Source organism: Quercus suber, unplaced genomic scaffold (assembly GCF_002906115.3).
Source record: "Quercus suber isolate HL8 unplaced genomic scaffold, Cork oak 2.0 scaffold_85, whole genome shotgun sequence".
Taxonomy (NCBI): domain Eukaryota; kingdom Viridiplantae; phylum Streptophyta; class Magnoliopsida; order Fagales; family Fagaceae; genus Quercus; species Quercus suber.
The window spans coordinates 1,426,480-1,443,760 of NW_027069550.1; the positions used below are offsets into that span (position 1 = coordinate 1,426,480).

General features: G+C 34.1%; 2 protein-coding genes across 3 annotated transcripts; both read left to right on the forward strand.

Moving 5' to 3' along the window:
• The first annotated feature begins 5,489 nt into the window (after positions 1–5,489).
• On the forward strand, positions 5,490–7,724 carry LOC136067790 (uncharacterized). Its single transcript, XM_065774085.1, has 3 exons — positions 5,490–6,108; positions 6,440–6,698; positions 7,598–7,724. The coding sequence occupies exons 1-3, from the start codon at positions 5,490–5,492 to the stop codon at positions 7,722–7,724; spliced, it is 1,005 nt and encodes a 334-aa protein (XP_065630157.1).
• A 924-nt stretch (positions 7,725–8,648) lies between these two features.
• Positions 8,649–14,120, forward strand: LOC112000441 (U2 small nuclear ribonucleoprotein B'' 2). 2 transcript variants are annotated; one of them, XM_024032575.2, is made up of 5 exons: positions 8,649–8,828; positions 11,132–11,304; positions 12,473–12,557; positions 13,156–13,235; positions 13,577–14,120. In XM_024032575.2, exons 1-5 carry the CDS (start codon positions 8,756–8,758, stop codon positions 13,853–13,855), a joined length of 690 nt encoding a protein of 229 aa, XP_023888343.1. In that variant the 5' UTR covers positions 8,649–8,755; the 3' UTR covers positions 13,856–14,120. The 2 variants fall into 2 exon arrangements, with proteins under 2 accessions (XP_023888343.1, XP_065630127.1); XM_065774055.1 differs by lacking the exon at positions 8,649–8,828 and adding an exon at positions 9,597–9,618.
• The last annotated feature ends 3,161 nt before the right edge of the window (positions 14,121–17,281 follow it).

Below are 17,281 nucleotides of genomic sequence, written 5' to 3' on the forward strand. Positions count from 1 at the left end.
TAGGAAAAGACTTCTACATCAAAGAAGGGAGGTCAACCTTCTACTACTATAAAAGCTCTAATACCCTCATTAATCAAGATACGCATAATTAACCCCTCTCTAGCACTCTAGAGTTGTGAGAAGTTCTAACTCAATCTTCGGAGGGTATTTGGCTAGCACTACACCGATGCTCTCTGTTAGGTCTTCTCTTTTTGTTGTGTAGGTGACATTTCGAGTGTGCGAGTATCGTGTGGCTCACTTACGATATTTTCGACATCATCACATAATAATAAAAATCCCTTTTGTTTTGTCCATTCTTAGAACGAAAATTGAAAAGTTTGATGAATGGGAATCACTTTGAAATGCATTATGCATGACTAGTGGTTAAAGGAAAAGCGTACGAATCAACATACCATTTTTTAATAAGTAATATTGTTGGTTTTGTTCTCACTTTTTAGATGAATTATAGTATACAATACCATTTTATTATTATATAATACCAACAATTTATTGTAGTGGGTGTGTTCATTAAATAAGATTTAAGCAGCCATTAGGGCTAGGGATAAGAAACACTAGATCATCACTTGTCGTTATATGCAATTCCCACCTAACAAAGAACAATAATTTAGATAATTTAGATTTAGGGTTCCTATTTTCGGTGGTATTCTATGAATTTTATATACGCTCAAAGTCTTCAACGAGACTGACTGCATGCCTGTCTGTACATGGGACTTTATTTCAAGATAAGTAAGACTTAGGTAAAGTATTTAATTAGGTATTGTTCCTTAAATTCACTTTTTAAGATTTTGTCATGTGGATTTTTTTTCATGGGATGAGAGTGTATTTTTTAATTAAATAACATATGGCTAAATCTTAAGAGGGAGAACTTAAGGAACAGTATCTAAGATACTGTACCTAAGTTTTGTCTTTCCAAGATAATGCTAATCAACTTTTTGGCTGCATAATGTGTTTTAATTTAGTGGCTAAACCTAATTTATTTGGTCCTAATGAATTCAAGTTTTCAGCAAAGCTTATCTATCACACCAAAATCTTCTTAAAACATCTCGTCACATGGTACAAAGTAATTAACAATTAACTGAGTCGTTGTTCATGGTTTATATTATCTTTATGCCAATTAGTGTGATGAAAACACTTAACATACCGAATTATATAGATTATAGTTACGTAAGGTCATCTTAAACTCTTGGTCCAAAGATGTGAGAAATATGGGTTTTGAAATTTGAAAATTAAGTAGGTGGTTGCCCAAATTTGAGCCAAAATAGAAAGCCAAACCCACTCATTGTAGGGGTTCTAATAATAATAATAATAATAATTGTAGGGTCCAGATTTGTAACCCAAGCCCAAAAGATTTGGAGTATGAGCCCAATAAACCCAGTACAATGAATTTGTAGAGAGTGGGAGAAAGAGCCAAGCTTGTTGTGAATTAAACAATGTTCAACAAAGGTTTTACAGATGAATCAGTGTAAGAACAAACTTGAAACTTAAGTCAATTCATGTCCGAAGAGACAAACTTTTGTATATATCCTTCTTAGAATTACAATAGCCTTTTCTTTTTCTTTTTTTTCTTTTTTTTTCCCCCCTCCTGTAAGAGGTCCCTTACATTTATATAGTGTTCTTTTAGACTATCTTAATCGTCCACTTGTCTTCATCTAAACATTCACTTGAGTACCCGTCCCATCAGGTACCTTCGTCGATTCTCCATGAGTGGCAGTAGTTGAGATTGTATTGTTCAGAGTTCTTCTCCATATTAATGCGGCAAGAAAAGTTGCTGCAGAGCATTTAATGCGGTAGTATCACATCATATCGTATATCATGAAATACATAAATACATAATAAAATTTATAAAAAAAAATATAAATATACATATATAAAAGGTAAATTCATTATAAATTCAAAACATATTGGGAAAAATGCCAAGAGACCCTTTGAACTTTGAGATAGTGGCAACTACACCACTTAAACTTTTATTTTGGTCAATTTACTCCTTAAACTGTACAAGCCTCTGCCAAATAGAGCCATCAATTAGTCTGTCGGTTAAGTGACTAATAGAACTTAACGCATGTGCATTTTATTTAAACCTAAAGACAAAACATATATATCCACCATGTTCTGATACAAAGATAGGCTGTTGCATTGCATGACTTTATGGTTCTACCATCGTTCATATTTTCTGCCACCTATTGATGTCTGTAAATCTATAGCCATTATTACCATCCATGGGTAAGAGGAAAGAGAGTACGTGAGCTTGAAAGAGAAACCCAAATTAGTGAAATCTATGGATTAATTTTTAAGAGAGAGAGAATTTGAGATGTGGAGATCAGATTTGGGATTTTATAAGGCTAGAGATTAAGAGTTTTGGATATGGAGGCACAATTTGGCTAGAGAAAGAAAACAGTGAGAGAAAGAAATCACTAGAGAGAAGTTAGATAGTTTGGTTTTAGAAGTAGGGGTGTACGCGATTCAGTCGTCTAAGTTTTTTCTCAAAATTGTTACCGAATCGATAGGGATCGATTTTCTCATAATTAAAAAATGCATACCGATTAGGGTCAGTTTCTGACCTATAGCTGTGCGGTTTGGTTGGCTAGGTTTAATCAGTTTGGTCGATTTGAAACATTAAAAATTCTATTTGTAGTAACAATATAACACTACAAAGTCCAAACAAGTGCTGAAATTTTGATTTAAAAAAAAAAAAACATTTTACTAAAAAAAAATGATAAATATAACTAAGTTTATAGTTTATAGTTTATAGCTTCTATTTTTACTAGTGATTTTATGGCAACTGCATGGATTGGCCTCATTGTACAAAAAGAGTATTAATGATTGTGGTGAAGTGTGAAGTGCAGTGGCGACGCCACGTATAAGTCAGGGTGTTCCCAGGAACACCCTGACTTGAAAAAAAAAAAATTATACTTAATCTGTATTAGGAACACCCTGATCACAAAATTAGAAACACCCTCAGTAACAAAATTAGGAACACCCTCAAATTTTTTTTTTTAAAAAAAAATTGAACTAAAATCTTAAAAAAAAAAAAAAATGTAATAGAGCCAAGCCCACAGCAAGCTAAGCCCACGGCGAGCCCAATAGATTACACAGGTAGCCCATAGCCCACAAATTATCAAAAAAAAAAAAAAAAAAACAGAGAACCAGAAATCAACCCACGCCACGGTCACGTCACTGGCAGGTAAATCAGAAAACAAACCCTAATCAATCAGTCCCTGAGTAAAGCAAAACAAACCCCAATACAGTTAGTGTTTATCTAAAAAAAAAAAACCCCAATACAGAAAACCAAAACAAACCCCACATACACTGCCCAGGTCACGTCCCGTCGCTCGAAGACCGCTCGTCGTCCCGTCGCAGTCTCGCGATCGGTGCTGATGCTCCCGCCTCACCCTCATCGCATCTCGAGTCGCAGATCGCAGTCTTGCAGATCACAGATCGAAGTCTCGCCGCTCGAACCTCGGTGCTCCCAGTCGACCTCGTGCTGGGTATTTCTCTCTCCTTTTCTCTCTTTTTCTCTGTCTCTCTCTAAGTCTCTTAGTTTCTCTCTTTATCTGTCTGAAATGCAAAACTGAAATGAAACTATGAAAGAACAATTTCTCTCCCTTTATTCTTTAATATGCTAACCAGTAAGCAGTAACCCGTAACTCTCCCTCTCTCTTTATTTAGCTTTTGCCTTTTTTTTTTGTCTTTTTGAATTTGTCCTTATCCTATTGGTCAGTGTGTTGGTGTAATGGTTTTTTTTTTTTTGTCTTTTTGAATTTTCCTTATTCTATTGGGTCACCAATAGGATAAGGACAAATTCAAAAAGACAAAAAAAAAAAAAAAAAAAAAAAAAAAAAAAAAAGGCAAAAGCAAGCAGTTGGTCAGATTGGCTGGCCAATTGCTTGCTTTTGCCTCTCTCTTTTTTTTTTTTTTTTTTTTTTTTGAATTTGGCCTTATCTTCTCTGTTGCCTATTGGTGTTGGTCTGTGTGTAACGTGTGTTGGTGTTGGTCAATGTGTTGGTAATATATTAATTGTCTTTTAGTGTGATGTGAATTGTCTATTATGATTGTGAAATTTTCTGATTGACAGGTTATTGTTTGTGATTGCTGATTGGGGCATTAGGTTGAGGCATATGCACGTGCATATTTGTTGAGTGAGAGGGGGTAGATGGGCTGATGGGCTAGGGCCGGATAAACAATAATTAAAGCAGACTAAGCAGTGTAATGTGCTACAAATTACACTGTTTTAATTATTGTGATGCACATAGAATATGTAACGTGCATAAGACAAATAAAAGACAAACAAATATAATAAATTAAAGTGGTATAATTAATGACAAACAAATTAAAGCAATATAGTTTATTGTTACGCTAAATAACAATAATTAAATCTATATAATTAAATTAACTAATACATTATAAAAGACAAATAAATTAAATTATGTTAGGCTAAATAACAATTAATAATTTTATAATTAATGAAACAACAGTATAACAAATTATAATTTATAAAAGAAAAACAAATTAATGAAACAACTAAACAATAATAATTAATAATTTTATTAATATTTCAAATAAACTTATAGTTTATTGTTTATTCTTTTGCTAGAATTATGGACAAATATTTGATAAGAAAACCACGTACCCAAGATTCATCTCCTGTGCAAGATTCATCTCCTATGCAAGATTCATCTACATCTTCTAAACGAATTCGTATTGACTTTAACTTAGAAAATCTTCCTTCAGATCCTGGGCTATGACAAAAGATATCATCTTTTCATCCTAATAATCATGATGAAATTAGAAAATATTATTTAACAAAAGGCCATTGTCAACCACTTGTTTAGGATTACCCTGTATCATATTTTTCTGAAAAGCCCCGTCGATTTAGATCGAAATGGTATATAAATAGAAAGTGGTTGGAATATAGTATAGACAAGGATGCGGCATTTTGTTTTTATTGCTACCTATTTGGGTAAGATGTTGGTAAGCAAAGGGGAGGTGAAACTTTTGTAACGAAGGGATTCAAACTTTGGAATCATGTTGCAAAGTTAGATTCCCATGTTGGAGGAGTTAATAGTGCTTATAACCAAGCTATCAAGAAAAGTGAAGATCTACTGAAGTAAAAGCAACACATTCAAAGTGTTTTTGTTAAGCAATTAAAACAAGATAAAACTAAATATCGGATTCAATTAAATGCAATAGTTGATTGCATAAAATTCCTTTTATGCCGAGGATTAGCTTTTCGTGGTCACGATGAATCTCAAGGTTCAAGTGATAGAGGAAACTTCCTTGAGCTCTTAAAATTTTTGGGAGATCACAATAAATCTATCAATGAAGTATTGCAAAATTCTTGGAAAAATTGCAAGCTTACCCACTCTGATATTCAAAAAGACATTGTGAATGCAATTGCACATGAAACATCCAAAGTCATCATCAACGATCTTGATAATGGGTTTTTTTCAATATTAGTTGATGAGTCACGTGATATCTCAGTGAAAGAACAAATGGCCCTCGTTCTTCATTATGTGAACAAAGAAAGAATTATTATAGAGCGGTTCCTTGGTATTGTACATGTAGCAAGTACCACTGCTTTGTCACTCAAGCATGCTATTGAAGGTTTACTTTGTGAACGTAATTTGAGTTTATCGAACTTACGTGGGCAAGGTTATGACGGGGCTAGTAATATGCAAAGTGATATCAATGGACTCAAAACTTTAACTTTGAAAGAGAACAAGTCAGCATTTTATGTCCATTGTTTTGCTCATCAACTTCAATTGACACTTGTTGCTATTGCTAAAAATCACATTAACATTGCTGAATTTTTTTATGTGGTTAGTAATTTAGTAACTATTGTTAGAGGCTCTTGTAAGAGACGAGATGCTCTTCGAGATACACAATTTGTCAAAATTAAAGAAGATTTAGAGAATGGTGTACGTAGAAGTAGGCAAGGTTTGAATCAAAAGACAAATCTTAAACATCCTGGTGATACACGTTGGGGATCATATTATGGGAGTATTCTCAACTTGATTTTGATGTTCTCTGCTATTGTTGATGTATTAGAGATTATTGAAGAAGATGGCCTCTTCGACCAAAAAGTTGAAGCTCGATCTATTATGAGGTCAAGTCTAACTTTTGAATTTGTCTTTGCTCTACACTTGATGAAAAATACTTTAGGGATCACAAATGAGTTGTCAATAACATTGCAAAAAAAAAAAAATCAATATATAGTAAATGCTATGGATCTTGTTTAAGTTTCTAAGCAACAGTTGCAAGTAATGAGAGATGATGGATGGGCATCTTTATTGGCTGAAGGATCTTTATTTTGTAACTCACATGATATTCCTATCTTGGACATGGAAGTGATGTTCGTAGTTAGTGGGAGGCCGCGATGAAACACCCAAAAAAAATTCAAATTTACATCATTATCGTGTTGAGCTATTTTACACAATTATAGATATGCAACTTCAAGAGCTTAACAACCGCTTTTCTGAGGTGAATACCGATTTGCTACTTTGTATGGCTTGCTTGGATCCAAGTAATTCATTTGTGGCTTTCGATAAGGAAAAATTGATACGTCTAGCTAAGTTCTATCCCTCTAATTTTCTTGAGATAGATATTTTGGCACTTGACTCTCAACTGCAGAATTACATTTTTGATATGTGCAGCAATGACTTCTTTTTAGAGCTTCAAGGAGTTAGTGAACTTGCTGAAAAGTTAGTGAGCACAAGGAAGCACGAGACTTATCCATTAGTTTATTTGCTTATGAAGTTAGCTTTGACCCTTCCAGTTGCTACTGCAACAGTAGAAAGAAGTTTTTCAGCAATGAAATATATAAAGAATGAACTGCGCAATCGAATGGGAGATCAATTGATGAATGATTGCTTAGTTGTGTATATTGAAAAAGATATAGCTTGCAGCATTGATAATGAGACTATTATGCAACAATTTCAAAAGATGAAAACTCGTAGAATGCAATTGTAAATTTTATGTATTTGCGTATTTTTTTATTGTTGTTTTTGTCAATTTATAATATTTTTTTTATTAGATTGTGTAATTTATGCTTGTCGAGGAACACCCTAAAAAAAAATTTCTGGAGTCGTCACTGGTGAAGTGGGCCAGTTTCTTTGTTAACCAATAGTAACTTAGTAAGCTCAAATAGCAAGGTCTATTCATCTTTCGTCAGAAAGAAGAAACAAATGGAAATTCCAAAAAGCCTGTCTCATTAAGCTTATCATGTTTTTGCCAAGAGGCAAGAGAGGAGAGGGGCTTAAGCTTATGGCTTACCGGTGGTATGCCGCGGGCCTGCGGTGAGCCGGTGACTGTGAGCGCCTACTGTTGATGCAGAGGCCAGCCGAGCTGAGCGATGAGAGCTGAGAGGCGAGCGTCAAGCTGGCAAGAGCGAGAGAGAGAGTTGAGGGTCTAATGAGAGAGAATAGAGTGAATTTATACTTAGGAAATCTGAAAACCTAGCAACAAAACAGTGCCATTTTGTGTTTTTTTTTTTTAAATAATAATACCTAATATGAAGGTGTTTTAGTAAAAAAAAATTTAAATGGATACTTGGTAAAACAACGCTGTATCCAAAGTTCCAAACATCTGAAAATTATTACAGGGATCGGTTCGGCGAGGCGAGGCGAGGCTTCTGTTTTGGATTTGCTGCTCCGATGACTACACCACACTGGAGTCGAAACTCCCTTCGCATTCCGATCACCGGCATCAACTCCGTTGGTCGGTTGTAGTGGCGGTGCGGGAAGGTCGGCACCGGTTGGTCTTGTCAGCTCCAGTACTGGTTTGCATAGTCCTACTTAGAAGCTACTGCCGACAGTGGTGGTAGCGATCTTGAGTCAACCATGGTATCTGATTTGTGGGTTTGGAGAAAGAAGTTGCAAAGAGAAGTTTCGATTTGAGCTTTGAAACCATGTTGATACCGTTGTCCATGGGTTCCTTGCCAGTATCGTCATCCGTTAGTCTGCTGCTAGTATTGGTTTTTTTTTTCCTCTCTCTCCATCTCAATTGATTTGGATAGTTTGCTTTATTTAAATGAAAAGCATGTGAGTTCCATTAGTCACTTAACTAACATTCTAACAAATGATTCTATTTGGCAAGTGCGTGTAATTCAAGAAGCAAATTAGCCAGAATAAAAGTTTAGGGAGTGTAATAGCTACTCCCTCAAAGATTAAGGGATCTCTTGACATTTTTCCCAAATATATTTAACTAAGACTAATATAATCATCTCTTATGTAATACTATTTAACAAGGCTAACTAAATAGACCAAATTAAAATATGTTCATAAAATACACATTCAAAAAATTTAAATTCAAGTGTTATTCCATTACATATAAACCAAAATAAAAATTTATTTCTCAATCATGTTTATCATATTCCATTATATTCCTTATATTTTAATAATATTTTTATTTATTCTTTGTTTAGCATTCTAAATTCTTAGACTTACAACAATAATAGAAAAAAAAATATTTAATTATTTAATACCCTATTCACAGAAAGGAAAATTGCAAATGCGAGGTCGAGGCGATTCTTGGGAGAAAAGAAAATGGGGCCAGCGGCCCAGGCCCATTATTACATTAATATAGCTGAAGGTTCTAGGGCCAGTTGGTCCTAAACGTCGGAGCCCAAAATCAGACTCAGATTATTTCCTAGGGCTCAGTCCAATTCGAATCACTGTCTCTCTCTCTCTCTCTCTCTCTCTCTCTCTCACACACACACACACACACCGCACACAGATACTCTCTCTCTCTCTGAGCAACCATGCTTTCTGGGGACATACCTCCTAGTCAGACTATATACATTAAGAATCTGAACGAAAAGGTCAAGAAAGAAGGTAACCCTTTGAACTCTCTTTCGCTTCTTCTGCTAAACCCTTTGTTTGGTTCCCGAGAAACCTATATAAGAGGTAATTGTTACAAAAACGTAAGATGAAAATGTAACATTTAACTTAACTGAACCGAATTTTAGTTTCTGATAGGTTTTTTGAGTGGAGCTGTGCAACTTCAGTTTTGTGTATTTAATTTTCCTGCACTTTCTAGGGAAGCAAACAGAGGATTAGTTGCTTCAGTAGTAGAGATTAATTATGATTTGATTTATAAATGAAGTTAAACTTATAGAATATGTTGATGGTGGAGACTTAAATATCTATGTGAGAGTGATCACGGGGGACTAGGGAGTACTTGAGTCGTAGAATTACTGTTCTTTTGGTGAGGAATACTGTGGCAATATTCATATCAAAGGGAAAACTTAGGTACAATGTCTTAGGCATGGTACATTAGCTTTTATCATTTTCGAGGACAATTAAATTCGATGCAGCCATGAGTTTGAATTTAATTGGGAACCTAATGTACTGCATCTGAGATACTTTTATCATTTTCAAGGACAATTAAAGTCGATGCGGCCATGTGTTTGAATTTAATTGGAAAACCTAATGTATTGCATTTGAGGTACTGTAACTAAGTTTTGTACCATATCTATTTCAAGATTACTATTTTCTTTATTGTTGAGTTACGCGCCTATCCCATGGGTCTTGAGACCTTGACCTCACCATCCACCTTGCTCTTGCCATTGCCAGGGGAGGAGTTTCCATTTGAGTTAGAGCTCATTGGCATATCTAATTCAAGGTTGCTATTCTTTTTTCTTTTTTCTTTTTAATAAGCCCTTGTTTGAATATGCAAGACTTGTGAAAATTTGTATGGTTTGTGAGAAGAATTTAAGGGAAGAAGAAATTTGGTTTGCATTAATGAAAATGTATAAGAAAACAAGAAAAATAATAGTCATTGAAGATTAAGATAAGTTAAAATGAACCCCCCAAATAATAGTGCATTTGACATGTAGTGGAAAATCAGTGACTGCTGTCCATTTCATTAATGGTGTATGTGATTAGTTAGAATAAAAAATTGTGTCAAGTAGCTGGTGCTAGTGGATTTATGGGCAGATATACTTCATGCTTAGAACCACATACATAGAATTTGATGGTTTGATTTGGCTATTGGACTAAGGGCAGTGTTGAAATAGGTGAACCGTGAGTTTTAGGTTTTATGATTTGAAATTGGAATATGCTTGATTCTTTTCCTTTTTTTTTTTTTGGGGGGGGGGGGGGGGGGGGTTGTTTGAACGGAAAATATGAGGAAGGGCTCAATTAGTAGAGAGGTGTTAATGTAACTGACTGTGCCAAAAATAAAATAGATTAGAGTCCCATGTGGTCTTTCTGTCATTTCTGCTTTAACTTTTGGATTAAGATATCGACTTTAGGCCAACTAGCACTTCCCTCCCTAGTGGATGGGCATGTCTAGAGCTCAAATTTCCTCAATAGCTTTTCATAGCAAACAACATTAACAACAAAAAATTCTTAGTCCCAAAACTGCTTTACGTAGCAAACAATATTAACAACAACAAAGCCCTTAGTCCCAAAACTTTAGGGTTGAATATGGATCCTCAATAGACTAATCAGGGTCAATCACATGCATTGTTATCCATCTTTGTATCGTATCTAAAATCACACTCTCTATTATTACTTCATTAATTATTATGTCCTTTTCTACCTAAAAATACAAGAAAAAAATGCATTAAGATATCTGAAAAATTCAACTTTGCATTTAGGTTCCCTTTTTCATTGGTAAATTTTTTTTAATAGAAGCATTTTTAAAGAATATATATATATATATATCTATACTACTATACTACTATTTAAGGGTTTTCCCCTTTTTGGACCGGATTTTTTTTTTTTGGTTCCAAAATACCCCTACACCCCTAGGTTTACGTATGAACAAAACTAAAAGATAGTCTGGTAAAAATAGTGGTAACTGAGGGAGCAGGGAGTGTTGATGGTGGCAGTGCAAAGTGGGGGAGGGGGAGGGTGTTGGTCAGGAGAGGTAGAAAGGGGGCACTGGCTTAGTTTTGAAAAATGGTTACTTTTACCAAAATGTAAATCATTTTCCACGATTTTGGTGTAATTTCTGTTGACAATGAAAACTCTTATTGTTAACTAGTAATTTTTTATTATACAAAACATAAGAAAAATTGGAAAACAGTTTCCGGAAAATAGTTTACATAAAAACAAATGGAGGCTTAGTGATTACATTTTCATTATATTATCTTGATATTGTATTAATTCAGCTTTTCCTCCTTTTACAGAATTGAAGAGATCCCTTTATGCCTTATTCTCACAATATGGAAGGATTTTGGATGTTGTTGCCTTGAAGACACCCAAGCTTCGAGGCCAAGCATGGGTTGTGTTTACCGAAATAACAGCTGCCAGTAATGCAGTTCGGCAAATGCAGAACTTTCCATTTTATGATAAGCCTATGGTGGGTCTCAAGAAGCTAATTGGTACTTTGTTGCATATTGCGTGCACATGCTTGTGTATGATCTGTTTATTTGGTTTAAAATTTCAATTTTTAGAACCAGGTCCAACTTTCTTCTCTATATCATATATTCATATTGTTACATTAGATCTTGGATTCTATTTGCACACAGGGTTGTTTGTGGTCCCATATGTTTTTGCACTTCTTTTTTCTGGTTTAACAGATCTTTGATTCTGTATAGATTGCATCTCTTATAAGCTTAAGAGAAGTAAGTTTGCTCATGTGTGAAGTTCTCATGTAATCATTCTACTGCTGGTGGAATAAAATAATGCATCAAGATAAAATGTTCCAGTTCACCCTTTTCCCAAATTGCTTTGGTTTGTGTCAAGTTTTGACATACTATTGTATAGAATGAATTTGTCTAGCTTTTTATGCTTTGGAAATATTTGCTGGAAAATATACATCTGAATGCTAAAAGGCATTTGAACCTTCATAATGCATATTTAATCATTGTACTTATCAAAAGCAATTATGCATATTTAATCATTGTAATTTTATAGTTTAATTGTGGGTGTACCCGTGCTACATGCCTCTATATCTTCATAAAATTTATTACTTTTCCAAAAATATAATAATAACTATCATAATACATATTTAGGCACCTACCTCATATGCAGAAGTATAGAACAGTTTTACCCGATGGAACTGTTGTAACTATGAGATTAACATCTCATTTCTGCCTTTGAGCCAGCTGTAAACTGTCTTAACTCTGTTGAAGTGTGTTTAATCTGCCAATTGAAACTTATAGAGACCCCATGTGACCACTTGTGTATTTTGAACTACAATACTGTGACTTGTTGGAAATGATATATTTTTTTCCTTAATATTAACAAACTAACTGGTGGTAACTATGTACCTTGAAATTGGTCAAATATTTTGTCCAATACAATGGAGTATCTTTTTTCTCCCTATTCAATGAAGAAAATTGAATGGTTTCTTGAAGACTTTTTCATAGCAGCTCCAAATGATGGCTTTGATTTAAGTTCTACAATGAGTTGATCTGTTGTATTTTATCCTTTCTTGAAAATAGAACTGCTTGCCGTATTCTCATTTATTTAGATTTTTACTATGTAATGTAAATTTGAATTTGTGCATAATTAATTTGGTGCAGCGAATTCAATACGCAAAAACGAAGTCAGATTGTATTGCTAAAGAAGATGGAAGCTATGACAAGAAAAAGAAGCAAGAAGAAAAAGGTGAACAAAATTCATTAGGCATTTTCTATAGTGCAAATCTTCTTTAGAGTTAGTATCTATGTCCTGTATAACATTGAGGTTTTTGATAGCATATGCTATGTTGTAAATATTTATATTCATTTGAGATGCCTGAATCATTACAAGTTTAAACATATAACCACGCTGGTTACAACAAATGAATGATGGGATTACTTTTTAAGAATGTCGAGAATGATTTTCCTAGTGGGAGATGAGGGGGTATAAGAAAGCAGAAATTTGATAATGTCACCACAACAAAAACTATAATACCAATTTTTTTCGAAGTATAAAGTTTAAACTAAATGGAAGCCTCTCCTTTCCTAAATCCCTAAATTAGGAGTGCAGAGGGAGGTTACTGTTCAATCCTATATGGGTGCACAAGCAGTATTTGCCTCCAAAAATATATAATACTTGACTATTATTTGTATGTTACTATTTTAAATAAAATAAAATTTAAAAAATTAAAAGTCAGATCATAATACCACACATACATTCTATTTTCCTGATTGAATCCAGTCCCAATTCTATGTTATTTATATGTTCATCTGTGTTCTGTGCTTACCTAAACTTGCATGTCCAGCTGAAAGAAAGCGGCGTGCTGAAGAAGCGCAGCAATCTACCATGCCCAATGGTTCGAGTGCTCAAAATGGGGGCTCAACGGTAAGTTTTCTCTTGTTTGCATTGTCTTCTATTACATACATGTGTTCTCCCTCTCTGTGTGGACCGTTGGGCAATCAAATATCATGGTTTTCTTACATGGATGTGGGACAGTTTTTATTTGTTACAATGGTTCTGCGATCATCTTTTTAGGTTGGATCATTAACCTAAAGATATCAGGAATGTAATGGTGGATCTGAGATCCCATTTCAAAACTTTTACATATCTCTCACCTACTATTCAGGCACCATTTTTCTTTTCTTCTTTCCGGAAGAGAGTTTGAAAATAGTGTCCAATATGATTGTATCAATTTGGATTAAAGTGTGCCTTTGTGTTTTATGCAGGCCTCATTCCGCCACGGAAACTCAAGTGCACAAGAAGCAGTTGCTCCAAACAATATACTCTTCATAGAGAATTTGCCCCATGAAGCCACTAGCATGATGTTGGAGATGCTTTTCCAACAGTATCCAGGATTTAGGGAAGTCCGAATGATTGAAGCAAAGCCAGGTATCGCCTTTGTAGAATTTGAAGACGACCAGCAGTCCTCCATGGCAATGCAGACCCTTCAGGGCTTCAAAATCACTCCTCAGAACCCCATGACCATCACTTTCGCCAAGAAGTAAAGCAATATTTCTCTCACAGCAAGTGTTGTTTATTAATATTGCCTTTGTATTGTGGGGGATATGTAGTTGTTGAAGAGTCTTATGCATACTTCAGTCATGTTAGGTCTTCAAGAAACCAAGTGCGGATACTGAATTTTGTTAGTTCTGATTTAGATGAAAGTAAGAAAATATCAGATGCAATGAGAAAATTAAACTACAATGTAGAATATGTATGATACTGATGCCGTAACCTTTGTGTTATCTATTTTTGCTTTGATGAGCTTAATTGGTCGAGTGCAATTTTTTCCCTCATGCCACTTATAAAATCAGGTCAGGCTAGGCTTGGACGCTTGGTACACTCTGTACCCTGTGCTTCAAACACTGGTTTTTTCCCTAGAACCATTACAGGTCTATAACTATATATTTCCAGGTTTGTGTTAGCAAACTTCCATATTCTCCTTGTGTTGTTATACATTTTAATATTAATTTCTTTCAAATCTAGTTTGGACGTCACGAGGTGAGCGATTCAACCATTTGATTGGAATGTTTATTGTTTCGTGAGGGGAAGCAAGCAGATGACTAAAACGGAAAGAATTTAATGTATACCCTATTCAGCAGATGAGTGCCGATCTGTTGACTCCCACAATTGAAATCTTCAAATTCACTCATTTTTTGCCTGGGTTTAAAGCTTCAGTGCACTGGACTCAACACAATTTAAACATGTGTCAAAAATTGGTCACATGTCTATCTTGTGTCTCATCCAATGCATTGAATTATTGAACCAAAGTTTTTCCTATTTGTTTAATCCCAAATATTTTGTTAAAAATAAAAATTTGAATCACACATTAAAAGTTTTAATTAAATTTGCCACATATATGCTCTGCTAATGATTCAAAACAGTACATGCCGATATATAAAAATGATGTTGGCATATGAACATTACAGCTTCCATTAGCCATACACATTTATGAATTTTATATAAAGCAAGAATATTGTTCTCTCTCGTTTGTGTGTTGTTGCCTTCTCAAGAGCCCAAATTTTCCACTTCATTAGTTTTGACCCCAATGAAAGGTAACGGTAAAAAATTCAAACATATTACTTCAATTTTTCTGATTGTGCTACTACTTGGAGTTCCCTCAAGTCAACATCCTATTTTCAGACAGTTGGGAGACTTGGAGATCAATTTAGATTTTAGACAACAACGGGAGAGAGAAGAATATAATAGATAATATTTAATGGAATATTAAAAGAATAAGAATTCAATGTAGTATATTTGCGTGGGATGATGGAGATGCTCTAGCTGCTCGCCAATATTTTAACTACATCCAACGCTGATTCTTAAGCGTGTATTGTCAATTGTGTCTGGGTATCCAAAGCATAGAACGAAAGTGGTTTTAAAAAATAAACTCGAAGTTAAGCACGAAACAATAAACATTCCAATCAAATNTAGATTAAGACCCTACTAATCCCCATTAAATGACATTTCATTCATATCTTCTTCACTATTACTATATAAACTTCACTCTCCTCTATTTCAAAAGAGATAGAAACATTCTCTGTTCTCCTCTTCTTGAATTCTAGTAAAATAGAGTTAGTCTTGTCATATTTTGGTCTTCCTGAGACTCAAAATATTGAGTGAGCCTCACTCTCCCTCTTCTAGTTCTTCTTTTCTACTCTACCCTTAGGACCTCCACCAAAAACTTCTTCCTCCACTGTGTGGATCTTGCATACAAGTATAATATCTTTCTTTAGCTTGTTTTTCATTTTCCTATAATATTAATTTAAGATTTAATCATGCTAGTTGATTATTTAAATTTGTTGAATATGCTTGAAAGTTCTTGATATTCTTGAATGTTGTCCATATGTGTTCTTCGCATATTCTTGGCTATTTATCCAGTGTTAAGGCCAAGAATTTGTATTTTTTTGGGGGGAGGGGGGACATAAAATAAGATTAATAATTTTTTACTAACCATATTATATGCATATATCTATACTATGTAAAATAGTTGAATGAGATTATTAAAGATTGCTAAAAGACATATAGGAAAAAAAAATTGTCAAGAGTTTTATAACTTAACTTACATCTCATGATGTTTCTAACATATACATCTAAAAGTTCAAATCTTCCAATTTTTTGTTATAATTATCTAATTTGTCAAAAATAACAAACAATTATTGAATAAGTACAAAACCATATAATAATAACCATTACCTATTCACCAAAAAAAAAACACTCACTTACACATATAATCGTTTATTATATTTATATATTATTAATTTAATAACAAATGACAAGTTGTAGAAAAGTCATACATGAAAGTATTGAGATTCTAAAAAGTATTGCGTTATTGCAAATAGTAATGCTTTGCTTTTGAAGACAAACCGTACACTTATAAGACATGGACCAAATTGTAATCTCAAATTTGTCAAAAGAATCTTGTCTGGACTTCAAGTCTAAGTTTAAACGCTGGCATAATAGCTAGGACATGAGACCGTAGGACAAAGTACTAAAGAAGATAAAATAAAAAATAAAACAACAAACCAGATCAAGAAATCACACAAACAGAGAGAGAGAGAGAGAAAAGAGAATCAAAGAAAGAAAAGAGTCGAAGACTCACCTGTGGTTAGGGGTGGCAAAATCAACCCAAACCCATTTGCCCACTCAAACCCGCCCACTTAAAATAGACCCAAACCCACCCAATTATTAGTTGGGTTAAATGAGTATTAACCCAAGTAAACCCAATTAACACTAATGTTTATTGGGTTTTAATTGGGTACCCAATTACCCAACCCCAAAACTACTAAAATTACAAAAATACCCCCTTAACCTAAAAAATGACCAAAATAACACCTAAACCTGCAAAATGACCAAAATATCCCAAAAACTCAAAAAATGACCAAAATACCTTCCGAAATCTAAAAAATGACCAAAATACCCCCGAAACCTAATAAATGATCAAAATAACACCTAAACCTACAAAATGACCAAAATACCCCTAAAACCCAAAAAATGACCAAAATACCTCTCGAAACCTAAAAAATGACCAAAATACCCCTAAAATCAAAAAATTATCAAAATAACCCTGAAACCCAAAAAATGACCAAAATACCCCCGAAACCCAAAAAAATGACCAAAATACCCCAAAAACCTAAAAATGACCAAAATACCTCTGAAACCCAAAAAATGACCAAAATACCATTAAAACCCAAAAAATGACCAAAATACCCTCAAAACCTAAAAATGACCAAAATACCCTCAAAACCTAAAAAATGACCAAAATACCCCTAAAACCCAAAAAATGACCAAAATACCCCCAAACCCTAAAAATGACCAAAATACCCTCGAAACGTAAAAAATGACCAAAATACACCCGAAACCAAAAAAATGACCAAAATACCTCCGAAACCTAAAAATGGCCAAAATACCCCTAAAACAAAAAAAAAAAA

Excerpts from the sequence above, each read along its gene's own strand:
- LOC136067790 (XM_065774085.1), top strand. The coding sequence starts at position 5,490 with ATGGCCCTCGTTCTTCATTATGTGAACAAAGAAAGAATTATTATAGAG. Across the intron at positions 6,109-6,439 it reads TCGATCTATTATGAGGTCAA|ATATGCAACTTCAAGAGCTT; the intron begins GTCTAACTTTTG and ends ACACAATTATAG. Across the intron at positions 6,699-7,597 it reads GTTAGTGAACTTGCTGAAAA|GGATCGGTTCGGCGAGGCGA; the intron begins GTTAGTGAGCAC and ends AAATTATTACAG.
- LOC112000441 (XM_024032575.2), top strand. The coding sequence starts at position 8,756 with ATGCTTTCTGGGGACATACCTCCTAGTCAGACTATATACATTAAGAAT. Across the intron at positions 8,829-11,131 it reads CGAAAAGGTCAAGAAAGAAG|AATTGAAGAGATCCCTTTAT; the intron begins GTAACCCTTTGA and ends CTCCTTTTACAG. Across the intron at positions 13,236-13,576 it reads CTCAAAATGGGGGCTCAACG|GCCTCATTCCGCCACGGAAA; the intron begins GTAAGTTTTCTC and ends TGTTTTATGCAG.